At 39.1% G+C, this 18,081-nt stretch overlaps 1 protein-coding gene across 12 annotated transcripts in view; it reads right to left on the bottom strand.

Annotated features, from left to right (window-relative positions):
* Positions 1-2,397: 2,397 nt before the first annotated feature.
* Positions 2,398-18,081, bottom strand: part of NDUFAF5 (NADH:ubiquinone oxidoreductase complex assembly factor 5) — a 28,877-nt gene continuing 13,193 nt past the window's right edge. For 3 of the 12 annotated variants that reach the window (XM_004754204.3, XM_013057093.2, XM_045078425.1), the window contains 5 exons: positions 15,663-15,860; positions 9,659-9,719; positions 3,097-3,180; positions 2,669-2,751; positions 2,398-2,509 (listed from right to left, as the gene is read on the bottom strand). In XM_004754204.3, coding sequence (XP_004754261.1) covers positions 2,417-2,509; positions 2,669-2,751; positions 3,097-3,180; positions 9,659-9,719; positions 15,663-15,860 — 519 coding nt within the window. In that variant the 3' untranslated portion in view covers positions 2,398-2,416. Of the gene's footprint in view, positions 2,510-2,668; positions 4,335-5,423; positions 5,521-5,646; positions 5,726-5,896; positions 6,068-9,658; positions 9,720-15,662; positions 15,861-16,346; positions 16,470-18,081 lie in introns of those variants that run through there. The other 9 variants (XM_045078426.1, XR_006606291.1, XR_006606293.1 and 6 more) reach the window with 9 other exon arrangements.

Here is an 18,081-nt window from a genome sequence, read left to right as displayed (position 1 = left end):
ATAGATACTTCAAGCAGATATTAACTAAAAAAAAATTTCACTACTGTCACTCATGTTAAACAAAAAATATCCTCAATTAGTTGTGCTAATTTTTCTTTCCTTTGTTTTTTTAAGCCATGATCTTATTTATTTTTTAAATAGCCCAGGGTAGACTCCTTCCCAGGCTACCCCACCATCCATGTATCCATAATCAGCATGAAATAAACAGGTAATATTCTTGGTAAGAAACTTCAAATTTCACAGAGACATTAAAAAAAAAAAATGAAAAGTACCAGTCTCCTTCCGGCTTCTGGCCACCTCCTGCACCCAACATTCAAACCTGACAGATGCACACACACTGAGTTCCTCAGTCCCATTCCTCAGCAATAAGCACTTCACAAGTTTGTATGCATTCCTCAAAAAACAAATAATGCATACAAAACACATGTCCTTTAGGAAATACAGTCACCATAGTATATCCGTTCCTCAGTCATCAGTTTGCAATTTTAACAATAGGGTCTTTTATTATTTTTCTCTTCTCCTTTCAAATTCTGAAAATTAAGCTTAAAAACTTGACCAAATTTTACTTCCTGAATATTATTTTCCTGTGTTAAAAACAAAATAAAATAAAATAAGAGTTAAAAAGAGTATCCCAGTTTCTATACTATACCTCTGTAAGAAAGGATGAAACCCAACTTTTGTATCAATATGGATGGGACTGAAGGAGATTATGCTGAGTGAAATATGTCAAGCAGAGAAAGTCAATTTTTGTATGGTTTCACTTACTTGTGGAGCATAACAAATAACATGGAGGACATGAGGACAAGGAAAGGAAAAATGGGGGGGGGGGATTTAGAGGGGGAGACGAAGCACAAGAGACTGTGGACTCCTGAGAAACAAACTGAGGGTTTTGGAGGGGAGGGAGGTGTGAGGTTGGGTGAGCCTGGTATTGTGGAGGGCACGTATTGCATAGAGCACTACGTGTGGCACATAAACAATGAATCTTGGAACACTGATAAAATAAATTAGCCTGGGACAAGGGTGAAAAGCAGGCATAATATGGTTCAAAAAAAAGAGTATCCCAGTTTGTAATATTGATATATTTCCTGGGTTTTAACTGTAACTTAAGTTTTTCAAAGGGGATACTTTCCCCTATAATAATTTAATTCAATTCAAAATGTAACTGAATATCTACTATGTGCAAAGCACTATGCTGCGGACAAGGCAGATTAGTGTCCTTACCCAGGAAGAGCTTGGTGCCAGTGTGGTCAAGGGAAGGCAGGCAGGGGGAGATAAACAGTAGTAACTTAACTAAGGCTGGAGAGGGGGCTGAGGCCCATGCCTGGTGAAACGGTGAACTGTAAAGGGCAGCAATGGCTCTCCACCGCCTAGTGAATCAGACTCAGTTCTCACCAGTTTTTTTTTCAAAAGTATGGTTAGTTTTGTGCCTTATTCCATGTGAACTGGCATAGACCTGTCTCTGCTGGGTTTATTTCACCTGGCATTTACCAGTGAGGATGAAGTTTTAACACACCTGCTCAGGGTCCCACAGTTAGAAAGCTGTCAGCACTACTCCCTAACTCCCTAACTCAACTGGGAGCAATGGAAGTCGCCACTCACTCTTCCCAGCCTCCTCCCTGCTCCCTCATCACCATCTTCTTCCCTCCATTCTAAGCTGTCTGAGCCTGACGTCTTCCACATGATGGTGATCCCCGCTAGATGATAATGGGACAGTGCGCCCGGATTAGAATAATAGTGTCAAAGGCCTGAAATGACAAAAGAAAATCAAACAACAAAGAGCACTTTTCATCACTGTGTGGATACTTTCACACAGGATTTTTCTTCTGTAATTCTTTAAAATGGTCCCTTCTTACATAAGGTAGCATGGGGTCTAAAACCCTATGGTCTTACACAGATCATGAAGGCAAAAAAGAAATGACTGAATTCAGATGCTTTAAAAAAAAAATGCTGAGGAAAGATTCAGTAAAGGTCCACACTTTCCTGAAGTATAAAACTATGTAATAGCTCTGGAGAGACATATAACCCTATACTGTCTTCACAACAAAGATGACAGTGTGACAATTTAGCTTGAATAACTTAGTCATTATAAAAACTGTTTTTATTCCAAATGATCCATAACTCTAGATAATCAATCAACTTGTCTTCTTCTCATCTCCATAGCTATCGCCCTCTCATGGCAATAACAAAAGATCAGGAGAAAAAGGTACAAAATGTCAGTGTGAGCAATGTCTTTCCATCAAGTCAGCATTTATAAATGTGAACATATTTGTAGTTTTTTCATTGAAGTATCTTCCTGCTTTTGGCTGAATGTGTAAATAAGACATTCGAATCACCAGATAACAGTATCCATATGAAAACAGAAACCACATTAAAACTGAAAGGGTTACCAAATGTAGATTAGAATTGAATAAAATATTTATTGTGATTTTTTCCCCTGTGACATAAGATTGTTTATCTTTCCCAGTTCTCCAAATGACACAGTGGCCGAACCTCTTTCAGCTGGTCTTGCCTGAAAATAATGAAACATTGAAGATATTAGAAATAGATACACAGCTCTACATGAAATCCCTTAATGCCATCATATTTTTTTTAAACCCACCCTATGTAAATAAAAAGTAAATGAAAACATGAACCCACTAAGAGAAATGATTTGTCTTAATAATATTACCTGTGAATCATGGTATTTCCATCCTATCATGTAATAGACCTGATATGTGGCAGGTACTGAACCATCCTCATTTTTGTACATTTCTATAAAGACAAATAATGGTTACAATCTGAAAAAAATGGAAGTAGGAAGAAAAAAACCCGCTCAGTAAAAGTCATGTCTCCGAAGAGAAATGGATATTGGGATATTTGGAGGACTTTGAGAATGCCTTACATGAAAAATCTTCAAAGCTGAGAAGCTGACAGAAATACAGTTAAGGGCTGTTTGGAAAAAGGATATGGAACTACAGGATCTGTTCTGAAAGGAAGGACAAAAAATCTGATGCCTCAACAGGAAAGGAAAAAGTACTAGCAACTTTAAGGGATAAACCCGGCAGGGCACACGTTCCTCAGTGAGGCGAGGGTGGGAAAGACGGCCCGCTCACTTACCTCCGTACACCGCTGCGGCTGCCAGCATCGTGTCTCGGTGCAGCAGGCCTTTTCTATTCCAAGCACAGTTACTCTCACCCATACCTAAAAATACACTACAGGCAGTTTTAGATAATACCGCCAACAGCTGAGCTGCTCAAAGCACAATTTTAACCTCACATCCAACAGTGTACCCATCCCCATTCCCTAATAGGTTGTAGCTAGGCTCCTTAGGGACAAAACTACTTGAAGTTTCTAGATGTTAAGACCAGAGAAGTCAAATTTCAGGAGGCAAGTCCCATAAGCACACCTCACTTGCTAACAGTGGCCAGGTGGGCAAAAGCCAGGCAACTGACCGTCCAGGTGAGTCACAAGGAGTTGAAAGTACCTTTCCAAGGATGCCACCTTTCATGCTCCTTTTAGATGTTCTTCAGAGGACAGAGCACTGCTACAATGCCTCACTCCCTCTAAGCCACAAATGTCTGACTATGAAACCTGGGAGAGGGCTCTGAAATTCATTAGACAGTATCCGAACTACAATGTGTTTTCAGATTTTACAATATTTTCTTACTCCCAGATTAGGAAGAAATTATGTGCATTCTTTACAGGGGCACTGGGGCACTTTTCCTAATGTTTTAAAATTTAGACTTCTGGGACACCTGGCTGGCTCAGTTGATTAAGTATCTGACTCATAATTTCAGCTCAGGTCTTGATCTCAGGATTGTGAGTTCAAGCCCCACATTTAATCCAAGTCCAGTTTGGAGCCTACCTACATACATATATACATACATAAAATTTTAGACTTTTTTAAAAAAAGATTATTTGTCAGAGAGAGAGAGAGAGCACACACAAATAGGGAACAGCAAGCAGAGGGAAAAGCAGACTCCCCACTGAGTGAGGAACCCATTGTGGGACTCGATGCCAGGACCCTGGGATCAAGACCTCAGCTGAAGGCAGAAGCTTGACCCACTGAGCCACCGAGGCATCCCTAGACTTCTTTTCAAGTTGATAGCTAAAAGCTAGGATTGATATTTTTCTACAACGAGTGCTGTGTATTTAATTTTTTTATGCACACATTTAAAATTCCACTGAAAGGTCACATTTTAAACAAGTCCAAGAAATTAAAACAAATTTCCAAAGTAAAAATCCTTTACATTTATTCTCTATATACCATACCATCAAAAATCAGTTTTTCTCCTTTCGCAAAAAAGCCCCAACAATCTTCCCAATATCAGTTGTTCTTTAGATGTTTTCAATGGCTTTATTAAAAACAATCAACAAATCAGCTCTAATAAGTGAACGTTTTTTTTCTCCAATCCCAAAAGGTTCCTATTATTCCTTAAAATAATGATTCTCTGATACTAAAAGCAATGTCCAGCATCCTGTGAGTACAACAGCCCCAATTCATGAAATAACAACATACGAACTAGACTGCCATGAAGAAAAAGGCGGATCGTATTCTTACTGTCACAACGATGCAGCTATGACCTTAGACCAATTGCTGTGGGTTGAAGGCTTCTATGGCTAACATTAGAGACCTATTACATAACCTGATTTAAAAACATTCTCCTACACTGTGAGTACCAACCATATCAAGTGACCAGAGGTAAACTGGAAGCTGGACTGAAAGACTCTAAGTTGATGACGGCTGTGGTGTTTTCATTCCTGCTCACCTTCCCAGTGTAATGACTTACTACACATTAGATATAGGCAATACCAGCGGAAAACAGGTTTAATTTATTTAATGTAAATATTTAATACACGAGGATGGGGGGAATGCTTAATACACGAGAAATTCTAAAATGCCTTTTAAATAATTGGTATTAGATATACTAATTAAGATGATCAGGCATAGTGTTCTCTCTGACAAAGAAATTCAAGAACACTACTGCATAACACAGTAACTCTGCTGCTAGAGGAGCACACCTTTCCCTCACAAGAGAAGCAAACCACCATACCAACCTTCCTTTTTCTCTGCATGGTAGCAGTGTGGGGTGGTGCACAAGTCTAGACTTTGGGATCATAATCCCAGTTCTGATCCTTAAGTAATCTCAGGCAACATCCCTTAACTCTAATTATAAACTGTTTTATCATCCTCAAAATGGAATGACAGCACTTCATAATGCATCATGATAGACCTTTACTGAAGACAACCTGGGAAACACATTTAGGAATTTCTGACCAGCTCTGGGTTTTGGGATAACAGAAAAATCCTGGAAGCAAGTGACTGTTACAGACTCTCACAGTGTTTTTAAGGTTAAGTTCAACTACTAGTATAAAAATCTAATCTATTCTGCTTTAGGAGGAACAATACTGAGTATTGCCTTTAAAAAACAAATTGAACTTACCTTAAAACTACTGTGAAAGCCTCCAAAACTTTTCATGCATTCATCAGCTGATAAACACTTGTTTTGTAAAATTATGTCAACATTCTGGACTTTTTTTCTGTGAATTAATAACAATGGCAGCTCAAATGAGAAACACTACAACATCAAGAAAAAGTATAACAATATAAAGTACCAAAAACTAATCTGAAGGTAACACCATCTTCCAGTTGGCAAAGCAGCATACCTGGAAGTAGTCACCCAAGCTCCTCCCCTCCTCGGTTCTTCCCTGGACTACTCTTCTTCCCGTCTCAGCTGCCTCTGACCTTTTGAAGGCAGAGTGGTTGAGATTTCAGAATCTGAGTTAGGCTGCTTCACTGGACTTAAATCCTGTCTCTATCACTTATATCACCTTAAGCAAGTTACTTAATTTCTCTCTGTGCCTCAGTTTACTCATGTGTAACATGAGAAATGAACTATATTAGTTCTCGTCTTACCTTTCTCATAGAGTATGCCTTATAAACAATGCTGGAGGATGAGTTTTTTAACACCGTGATCTGACAGTCACTCTTCTGCATGAAATTCTCCCCCACAGTACCAGGCTCATCTGATAAAATCTGGAAGCCTCTGGTGGACTATGCTGCATCACTTCCCACCATCTCTCCATTCTACATATTCAAGCAATAGAGAATTACTGTAGAGTTTCTTAATTAGGAAAGTGAAGGAAGTTGTGTATCCTCTCGCATCTCCAAGATTTTACACAGACCATTCCCTTGACTTGGAAGGCAATGTCCCAAACCTGCACCCACTGACCCACTTTCCTGGCAAACTCATTTTAGCTTAGGTTCTGTCTCTTCTACAAAAGCATCCCTGACACCTTAAGCAAATTTAGGGATTCTGTTTTTCCCTATACTTTAAACCACAATTATCTCATTTTACAGTTAAATGGCTATGTCTCTCTCTTTATTTTGGTGTCTCTACTAGAGCACATGCTCCCTGAGATTAGGAACTATGTAATTTCATCACTGGCTCAATAGTTGGCACATGGTAGGTAGATGTTCAATAAATGGTAGGGGAATGAATATAAAATCAACCATTTACTGTTTATATCTACTTTGTTAAATACCACTTCTACAAGTTATCTTTACATAATTCTTCTTAATTCTCCTAAGGATAAGAGACTCAAAGACTAAAATATATGATTTATGTAAAAGGCTTAACAGTAAAAATAAGAGGCAAAGCCTCTTAAGGTAAATAGTAGGCAATGGGTCCTCAAAATAAATGACCATTTAAAACCTGTGGGGGAAGCAGAGGTTCTCAACTGGATAGTGGCATGAGGCAACCTTCTGAGGGGCTGGAAATGTTCTACTCCTTGTCTGGATAGTGACTAAAAATACAAGCAACTATACAGGTAAGACTGGAGCATTATACTATGCTAACTTCAACAACAAAAAAAAATGCGCACAGATCAAGTAGGCAGTATTGGACTTTGGATCCAGATCCAGTGTGACCATGAACAAGATACTCCTCAATGTCTTTATTTGCTCATTTGTAAAATTAGGATATCAGAAAATGTCACAGAACTGCACCCAGCACAGAGTAAGTCTGTATTTTTAAATCAGTGGATAGTAAACTTTTCCAGCTGATGCATCTAATTTCTAGTCTCTTTGTTGCTTCTCTCTTGAAATCAATCATGAGCATAGCATTTATTATAGAGCAGAATGAAAAAAATGCTGCATTTGGGAAATATTTTTATCATTAGAGTCTGAATGATACATCATCAGCCCACCACCACCGGCCTTTAGATGAAGGGGCTCCATGACTATGTCATGGGAAGCTAAGTGTTTGGGGCAGTGCCTGGGAAGGGATGTGTGATTGATCATAGATCCAATCCTTGAAGCACACACGCTAGTAATTTAATCCCTGTATTAAATTATAATAAACAAAGAGTGACTATAGTGGTAAGTTTTTAGCTACATAGCTTTCTCCTTGTAAAGCCAACAGAAGTACCATACTCAGAGGAGGCTGGATGATGGGTAAAATGGACTGTTATTAAAGAGGCAGCCAAATGAAGTAGAGTCGGGTAAGAAAGTGCCAGAACAGGAGTCAAGAAGGCAAGAGTTTGGTACCTAATTCTGCCACTAACAGGCAAGTGTTCCCTTTGGGCCCCATATTCATTCCGCACTTGTAATACAGGCATTCAGTAGTTACCAGAGGACTACCGAGAGAAGCAACTCAATAGCATTTAAGAAAAACTATGTATCTGTAAACAACTGCAGGGTATTTAGTCCTCCAATCTCTTGCTTGAATCATCTTATCACTTTTCAGGATCCAGATTAAGGTTGCCCTAGGTAAGCACAGTTCTGGTTTCAACGAACATACCTTTAATCGCTTCAGCTTCCCTCATTTATCAAAACTGCCTATGCCATTTGTTTAATACAAAGTCAAAGCTCATCATTTCTTAGGCAAGTCGAAGTTCTTCTTAGAAAAAATCACTTCTCCAGCAGCCCCGTTTGTGGCAAACATGTATGTCTGAATGCCTTACCTCCTTCAGAATTAGGAGGTAAGGATTTGTATCGCTGGTGTTCCTCAGAGCCTCTTCCAGGCCATTTTTTTCTCTAACTTGTTAAAAACCCTTGCTCTGTTGGGACTCACACTATTTGGCCGTCACCTTCTCCCACTCCTGCATGCTGTGACACAGACATCAGGCTCCCAGTCTCTCTTCTCATTACTGGAGGGTTGGCACCTGGTTCAGGTCCCATCTGTACCCCAAGTCCTGCCACCACCTTAGGTGACTTTAGTTTTAACAATCACCAGTACCACGGTTTCCAAGATTCTTTAGTCTCCCCACCACCAATGGATCTCCGTTACTCTGCCTCTGCCACCATTCAGTAATACGTCCAGACACGTCCTTCTTCTACACAGTCACTGTCTATTAGGTTCCTAACGGCTCAGAATCTGGCCGTGTTCTCTTCTTACTTCATGCTCTCGTTCCAGGCAATTGCTTCATAAACATATATTTTTATCCCCAGGGGTACAGGTCTGTGAATCACCAGGTTTACACACTTCACAGCAGGCAATTGCTTCAAATACCACCAATTCACAAGTGACTCATGATATTTTAACCAGGCAATCACCTCCTCTAAAACGGCACACCCACACACACAGCCACCTACTTGACATCTCCTCTTAGACATTTCACAAGCACTTCAAACCCAAAATACCCACATGTGAACTCAAGAGGTGTCCCTGCCTGTACTTGGTCTTCTTCTACTATTTTCTCTGTCAGCGAAGGGGCACCATCTGTCTGGTTATGTGAGCCAGAAACTTAGCAGTTATGTTTGAAATAGCTCTCTCCATGCACCCACAGGTAACCCATCAGCAAGGACAGCCAAATTTACATCCTAATTATCTCTAGAATCCATTCACTTCTCTCAAATCTCCATGGCCACCACCTTAGTCTAAGCTGCCATCATTTCTCAATAAGCTTTACAGCAATGAGTCTCCCCTACTAGTTGATCTGCCAATCCACTTTATCCAAAATGCAAATCTGGAATCATGACTTTCCCCCCTCTCATTCCATTAAATGCCTCAAAGGGGTTTTAAGATAAAGACAATCTCAACAGACAAAAGGTCCCCATTTACTCACTAATTTCATTATTTAATACTCTTTTTATTCCCTATACTCCAGTCAAAATGCCCTGCTTTTAGTACCTGCCATGCTTTCTTGCCACAGTGCCTTTGCACCTGCTATTCTCCCTGCCTGCAACTCACTTCCCTCCCCTCTTCACCTAGTTAACTCATCATCATTTTTTAGAGCATAATCACCACTTCCTCAGACATGACTTCATTGATTTTCTCCCACTAGGGTTTATCCCTTTAATAAACCCCAAACCTACACTAGCCCAACGACCCCACTTTCTTGTGCCTGGATCTGAACTGCCAACTGTTGTTGGAGAAAGTCACTGATGTGCTCTACCAGCCTCAATGCACCCTTCCAGAAAGTCCTGCCCTCTTTTTAGAAGCAGTCACAGCACTATGCACTTTCATTTAGTGGCACTTATCACAATTCTAACTTAACATTTATCTTTACGGCAGCTGTGTGATGTCTGCCTCATCCATTTATTTTATAAGCTCCATGAAGACAGTCTGCGTTCTCCTCACCAATGTATCCACAGTGCTTAGCCCCAGTACCTGCCATTGGGTCTGCTCTCAAATGGTTCTCAAATAGAGATTAAACATTCTTTAAAGGGTGTTACCTTGTAAATCTTCCATCAATTCAAACATCCCAGGATAGTTAACTTGAATTTCATCAGTATCCTATTTTAAAAAGAAAAAGGAATATTCATTTGACATTCATCATAAAAGACCCAGATTTGAAAACAGGCCACAGAGATTACCTAGACCTGTTTCTCATGGTAAACAGGAATGTTCTTTATAATAATCTTCACAAGGGCGCCTGGGTGGCTCAGTGGGTTAAGCCTCTGCCTTTGGCTCAGGTCATAACCTCAGGGTCCTGGGATCGAGCCCCACAACGAGCTCCCAGCTCTGTGGGGAGTCTGCTTCCCCTTCTCTGTCTGCCTGCCTCTCTGCCTACTTGTGACCTCTCTTTCTCTGTCAAATTAGAAAAAAAAAAATCTATAATAATCTTCACAAATGTTATCTTGATTATGCTTGATATATGAAAATGTCAAATTGCAGAATAAATACTCACTATTCTAAGAGAAATCTTCCTAAAACTCCATCAACCCAGTTCTAGTTCTCTCCCTGGAAACAACACAGAACAAATCTATTTTGTATCTGCAAACCATCACCCTCTTCTTCAAGTCTTTGAAATTTTCCAGGACACTATAGGTTTTAGAAGGAGGAATTAATCTTCTGGACAAAATTTCTAGATTTATAAATCCTAACACATCTTTACTGTGTTACATTAATGTAACACATTAATTAATTAATTAATTAATTAATGTACTAAGTACATCGTCAGTTATCAGTCTCTTAAAATGTGGCACCCAGGGGCACCTGGGTCATTCAGTCATTAAACGTCCAGATCTTGGTTTCAGCTAAGGTTGTGAACTCAGAGTCATGAGACTGAGCTCCACATTGGGCTCTGTGTTCAATTCAGAGTCTGCTTGGGGTTCTTTCTCTTTCCCCACCTTCCCTGTCTCTAAAAATCCTTAAAAAAAATGTGGCACCCCAAATCAAGCCAAATAGGGTCACCTCCCAAGATGTTTCCAATCTGCTTCTAGTAATGCAGCCATACTGCACTGCTCACTTGGGAGATAGGCACACCACTGGTATATTTCTCAAATGGACTTCTGGGCAATTATGTTCCATTCTTTCTGAAGCCTGAAACAAGAGTTTACTGTTGGTACAGTGGCTGAGACTGATGCTCCCCAAATAACCTGGTGCTCCTTGATAATTCCCAGACCTCAGAAGGCATTTCTTCTGGCCTACCACAGCAAAAGGAAAGGAAAGAGCAGGTAATAAAGAACTAGTGAGGCTTTTCCAGGCATCCCTTTTGCTGTGGTAACCTAAGAAGATGCCAAGGCCAGGTGGCACTATTACAGGACGGAGAAAAGCTGCCCAGCCAGCACAGGGCTGTGATGTGATAAAATTCTGTGTTAAGCACAAAGATATAGAAGTTTGTCTATATTGGAAATTGGCTCCCAAATACAGGACACATACTTATTTTTTTTTCCAAGTTTGGTATCAAAATGCTGCATTTATCTCAAACTTTATCTTATTTGCACTAACCACTTTTGAAGTGTCTAGATCTTTGCACATTTTCTAAGTTTATTAAATGTGTTCATTATTCTTCCTTATTTTGGACTTTAACGTTGAACAGAATCAAGATAAAGCTCAGGGGCGCCTGGGTGGCTCAGTGGGTTAAATCCTCTGCCTTCGGCTCGGGTCATGATCCCAGGGTCCTGGGATAGAGCCCCACATCGGGCTCTCTGCTCAGCAGGGAGCCTGCTTCCCTCTCTCTCTCTGCCTGCCTCTCTGCCTACTTGTGAACTCTACCTGTCAAATAAATAAATAAGTAAAAATATTTGGAAAAAAAAGAAAAAAAGAGAAAGCCCAAAGAACACTTATCAAAAACATCCATTCTAGGAGTGCCTGGGTGGCTCAGTCAGTTAAGTGTCTGACTTCGGCTCAGGTCATGATCCCAGGGTCCCAGGATTGAGTCCTGCATCAGGCTCCCTGATTCTTATACTGTTGATCGGGCACATAAATTGATGCTACATTTGGAAAGTCATCTGACCCTATCTGTCAAAATTTCAGTGTAGAGCTTCTTTGACCCAGCAATTCCATGCTAGAAATTGACCTGATAGATATGCCAAAATTATGTGAAAGGAAATTCACTGCATTGAATTAGAATTGAAATAGCAACAAAACAACAACGAGAAACCAAAAAACTAGCTGTAAATAATCTAAATGTCCATTAATGGAGAAATAGGTATATGTAGGGGAAGATCTCCAAGATATGCTATTTAACTAGGGCATGTGGGTGGCTCAGTCAGTGAAGCGACTGTCTTTGGCTCATGTCATGATCCCAGGGTTCTGGGGTTGAGCCCTATATTGTGCTCCCTGCTCAGTGGGGGAGTCTGCTTCTCCTCTCCCTCTGCTCCTCTCTCTGTCCAATAAATAAATAAAATCTTAGAAAAAAAAAATATGCTATTAACTAAAAAGAAACCTAAGAGTACTTATAGAAAAAAAAAAGCAACCAAATATACATATTGTTGCAAATATACGTTTAAATGACATAACTGTATAGCGGTGTATAATGAAAAATTGTTCTGAAAGAAATACACACACAACAATTGTCATCTTTGGGGCAAGGGTCCAGGTATCAGAAGTTGGGAGGAGGAGACTTCTTTTACTTTAGACCTGCTCTGCTTATCTCATTTTATCTATACATTTTTAAAAAATTTCTTTCCTTGTTAACACACACATGGCAATGTTGTATGTGTACTTTTTAATAAGACCATCTCTGGGTAGTCACTTTCTTTTAAAATTTCCTTTCTTGTTAACATATGCATGACAATGTTGTATGTGCACTTTTTAATAAGACCATCTTTGGGTAGTCACTTTCTTCTCTATGTTTCTCTACCTTAGGAAACTATTTTTTAATAAGAAATCATAAGATCGGGGTACCTGGGTAGCTCAGTGGGTTAAAATCTGCCTTCAGGTCAGGTCATGATCCCAGGGTCCTGGGATCTAGCCCCATATCTGGCTCTCTGCTCAGCGGGGAGCCTGCTTCCTCCTCTCTGCCTGTCTCTCCACCTAATTGTGATCTCTATCTGTCAAATAAATAAAAAAAGTCTTAAAAAAAATCGTAAGATTAAAAACAAAATTCCCTCCAGCCTGAAACATAGCCATTAAGCAAGATCTGTCAAAAACAATCTTTCAATGAAACTAAAAACACTATCTCCATCTCAATCCAAAGAATACTATAATTGCTTTGTCAAAGTCCTTATTCAAATTAAGATGGACCATATCTGCTGTTTCCTCCTAATATATTAGTCTGGCAACTCTAAAAGGAAATGAGCCTCATTCAGAATGCCCACTAACTCTGAAAATAATTCATTATGAAAGTCACATAAATGTAAACAGGCAAATCTTGAATTCATGTTAAAAATAAAAACCGACTGCAGTATAAAAATGATATACCTAATGTTGTATGCACAATAAACCTGTGTAACGAATTTTATTAGCTGTTTGGGATGAGATATTTTAGACAACGAACTATGATATATACAACATATTAGAGACAGTGTAAATGTACCAAGGAACAAATCTGTATATATTTATTATTAAACTTGCAAATTTCTTAATTTTTATAAACCACAAAGAAGATTCCACATCAATATTTTTGTATTATCTTATTGAATTATTCAGCTCATTTTTAGAGAAGAATACAGAAGGTATTTCAATAGATTTCCCAACTAACAGAAATGTAGTATTTTAAGTGCTATGTTAGGCTAAACATTTTTAGTAGAAAATTTTAAAATTTTATTTATCTATGAAGCATGCATGTGCTAGTCGGGTGGGGCAGGGGAGAGAATCTCAAGCAGACTCTGCACTGAGCACAGAGCCCGATGTGGGACTCAATCTCACGACCCCAAGATCCTGAACCTGAGCCAACATCAAGTTGAACACTTAACTGACGGAGCCACCCAGGGTCCCAGCAGAAATTTTTCTAAAATGCACAGTCCACTTTACAACATAGAAAACTGCAAGAAGGCACACCTTTGGGGGTCCACAAAGTCAAAAGTTAAAACTATTCTCCCCCCTCCAAAACTATTCTTATAATAATACTAAGATGCTATTTGGCTTTTTCACCTCTCAATCTCTCATGAGTACAATGGATTTTTCATAAGTTACGCGACATGTGATACTTTAATAGTCTTATGACTACAGGAGGAGGATGAGAATTTAGCACTTTTATTATGTCATACATCTAAGAAATTTGTAAAAATGTAAAGCAATAACATTCTTCTAAATTTTTCTTTTAAAAAATAGTTTCTTTCATAGGTTTTTTTATGTTAACACATAATAGGTACACTATGTTAGTTCTTAAACATATTAGTAAAAACTAAAATTCAGTTTAAATTTCTAATTTGGTTAATATTGATAAATATAACCCACATAACCAAAGATCTCTAAGGCCCCAATAATTTTAAGTGTGTAGCATGGTCCTAAAAGCAAAAGTTTGAGAACTGTTTCTTAAAGGAGAGAGCTAAGATTTGGGGGATTAAAGGCAAATAACAAACTGCCACTTTATATGTACAGTTTAATGTTTACAAAATATGTTTCTGTTATTGCTTATATAATTAAAAAGTGTTGAAAAATACACAGTTGTCCCTCCTGTACAACTGCCTGTGCTTGCCAGTGTTTGCTTTGATTACAAAGCAGAACCCTCACATGAGGCAGAGCTTTCCCCTTTCCAGCTGCCAACAGCTGACTGTTGTCTGCTGACTCAGGCCATTAACAGTTTACAAAAGACACAGCTGTGAAATCTTGAGGGTTGCTATCATTTCCTAGCCTACTGCCTCCTCCCTTCTTAAGGCCCCTTTCCAACTTCAGAGACCTTAGTGGTCTATGGTTTATGCCCTGTGCTTTGTACCCAAACAAGGAAGGACAGGACAACCTTTTCTTGGTTGGTTGATTTTATGAAATATATTCACACTGAATCTCCTTAAATGCTTATTTCAGTCTTAAGCCTATCATCAATGAGAAGCTTTCTTCGTCAGTAAATTCCTATTTCCTCAAAACAGAGATGTGTTTAAAGCTGAGGGGTTTGGAAATCATAGCAAGTCTGACCTCTGAAGGCAGAGTGACTATCCTTTAGAGTGACTATGCTAGTGAAAGGAGCTGGAAGGGGGCAACTGTCTCTCCACAGAACTCCCTGTTGGAAGCCTTGGATGGCAAAGTACTAGATGTATGAGGAGGGGGAAAGAGGAAGGCAGGAGCAAATATTAATTGAGCATCTACCATGGTCCAGGCATTTCACATCCTTTATCTTAATTCTAATTGCCACCTGAGGTGAGAAACATTGGACTTTCTTAAAAAAAAAAAAAAAAAAAAAAAGAATGCTCAAAGAAGAGAATTAAATCTCCCAAATTTCCCCAGCTAGTAAAGGGACAAGATGAGGAACCAAATTATCCCTGTCAGACATCTAGGCCCCATACCATCACTGTACCATGCCGACTCTATGTTTCTTCTGACATCTTACAGGTCCTCTTTGCAGATCTCTCTAGCCCTAATGGAGTATAGCCCTCTTTCCTACCATTTTGGTTTCTTCCCCCCTACCATCTACCATTGATTTTCTACTGTTGACCGAAAATGCACATACCTTCATCTCTGCCTCATTTCAGTTAAGGGCCGGTGGTAGAGGTAGAGCTGTAAATGCTCCTGCACATCTCCTTTTCTCCATCATCTGAAATGCTGTCTCATACTACGTCTAACTCTGGTTTTAAAGATTATAATGGAATAGTAAGTCTTGGAAAACAATCTCCTTGTTAACTGAGGTTTGGATTTTTTGAGCTACATTTTCAGACACCAAATACTAAAAATTTCACTTCCTACCTTTATCAATCAAGACGTGTTTATACAAACTAAATTTAAAGAGAGAAAAAGTGCAAAAACCTCTCTATGATACCATCAATACCTACATATTTTTACTTTAAAATGAGAAGTTGTTTCTGAACTGTGTGATTAATGGGTTAATGAAAATTAATCAACTCTCTTGATAGTTACCACAGTCAGTGTATTAAAGCCAGCTCTCCCAAGCAGATGTCCTAAGTCATTGACAGCAGTGAAAGGAGAAACATGTGGAGAAAATCCTCCTTCCCTTTCTGTTTCTGCCAACTGTAGTGAACACCGAAGTTCATAGAGTGTGTCACCTCCAAACATTGCACCAATAAATACTCCATCTGGTTTTAAAACATAATGAATCTGTAATAAATACAAGACAACAAAAGTAGTTAAAATTTTATATTAAAAATGTTAGAAGGAGAAAAACGTTAAAAGAACATACGCTAAATTAATATTTTACAATTACCATTCTTATTTTGTCAAATAATGAAAAAATAAATAACACCCAAGGCAACCAAATGTCAGAAAGGAAATGCAGTGTAATATTACAAAGATAGGCAATAATTCATTGATAGCATTAATACCTCTAAAATATATTGAATGTTTTCAATTCTTCTAATAATAGACAAAAATTACTTTTATAATGAGAAAATACTGAAAGAAAAAAATTTAAAAGTGTGGTAGATTGCGAAAATCACAAACAATTCCATCAAACAATTCCATCAGAAAATGAAGCTATTTCCCCTCTCCCTGAATCTGGGACAGCCTTGTGACTTGCTGCAGCCAAAAGAATGCAGTGCAAGTGGCAGTGTGCCAGGGTCACACCAAAGTTCGAAATGGCCTTACCTGATTCCCTATGCTGCCACCATGCTGTGAACAAGCCTGAGCTAGCCTGGTGAGGGCTGAGAGGTATGAGGAGCAGAGATCTCTGAGATGTCCCAGCTAATGCCATTCTTGAGAGGCCAGCTCTGATCTAGCAATAAATCACAGATACTGGCTTCATGAGCCAAGCCAGACCCAGAAGGATTTCCTAACTAATGCCAACACAAATTCCCACCCAATCCACAAAATCCTGAGCTAAGTAAACTGTTGTTTTAAACTGTTAAGCTGGGGTTGCTTTTTAGCAGAATAAGCTAATTTATACAGAAATTATTATGATTCACATTAACCCAATCAAACAGTTTCCTTTAAGGAGAAGTAACTAACTTATTTCCAACTTTCAAACAAAAGCAATTTTTAATTGATAACTCAAGCAAAATAGTGGTTATAATGGCTTCCAGAATCACAAATGTTTACTCACTGACTCTCTTAGAACTACCATCTGCAACTAGATTTGATGGACTATTCTCAACAATGAGGAACATTACAGGAAAAGGTAGATTCTAAAGTAAACCCCAAATCATAGTAGGCCCTCTCATCGAAGTATCCATCTTAAAATTTATATTTAAATTTATGAAGCAATTACAAAACAGTGTATAAGCAAACCAACCATAAAATCTTTGCTTTCTTCCCTTCTAACTCTTTGCTTCCTTCTCTTATCACCAAACTATAATATAGCAGGGACCTAAGATTCAGTCCTCAGCTCTCTGCGGCTTCTTTCTATCTCAGAGGAGCTTATCAATTCCCATGGATTTCATAAGGATGACTTCCAATCACTATCTTCAGTCTGGACATCTTCCCAGAACTCTAAACTCATTTTCATTTGCCTGTGCCATGGCCACTTGTATCTTGGCAAGCCCCGCCCCCACAACCAACACACACATACAACACTTAATTCTCAAACCCACTCCCCTCTCCAGTTGCTGTATTTCTGTCAGTTACCATTTTCCATTCCCTTTATCTGATCATTACCATTCTTTCCTCTGTTTTTACTAATTACTCTTTCAGGCATCCAGACTTAACTTTAAGGTGAGCTTGGACCCCTCCCTGTCTTTGATCTTCAGATCCAACCCGCCACCAAACTGAATACCCTCTCTTCCTGTTAACCCCTGCCACTGCCACCTAACTTTAGTTTCTCTCATGTCTGGACCATGGAAACAGTCTCTTTAATTGAACCAAAACTTCTAGCGTAAGTTTTCCAAGTAGCAAAATGAAGACATCCTACAGAGTTATTTATTTAATGCACATATAAAACAGGGCACAGCAATTGGCAAACAGTATGTGCTTAAGATGTGGTAGTTATCCTGCCTACCAGCCTTTTAATCACATCACTTTCCTCTTCAAAATTCTCCAGCAGCTCTGAATTGCATAAAGAATGAACTCAAAATTCCTTAATCTGTTACCTAAGTCTCCCTAAATCTGGTCCCAATATGCCCTATCTCCTAGTATATTAATCTCCCAACAGGCTTCCTCTCTGTCCCTCATGCTCCTGAGGCTCTTTTACCTCCCACCTACATACCCTGTGATTCTGCCTTCCTGCCCCAAATCTGACCTAATCCCAAAGGCCCTGCTCAAGTAATTTCTGCTTCTTGAAGCTTTCTGAGGCCACTCCAAGTCACAGTGATCCTTCCCTCTTCTGAACACAATGCTTTTTACTTACTCTTCACCAGTTCACTGATAAATATCAACCAACAAATATACC

The sequence above is a fragment of the Mustela putorius genome, unplaced genomic scaffold, assembly GCF_011764305.1.
Source record: "Mustela putorius furo isolate JIRA1106 unplaced genomic scaffold, ASM1176430v1.1 tig00000253_pilon_pilon_pilon, whole genome shotgun sequence".
NCBI classification, from domain to species: Eukaryota; Metazoa; Chordata; class Mammalia; order Carnivora; family Mustelidae; genus Mustela; species Mustela putorius.
This window is presented reverse-complemented; position numbering and strand designations above follow the sequence as displayed.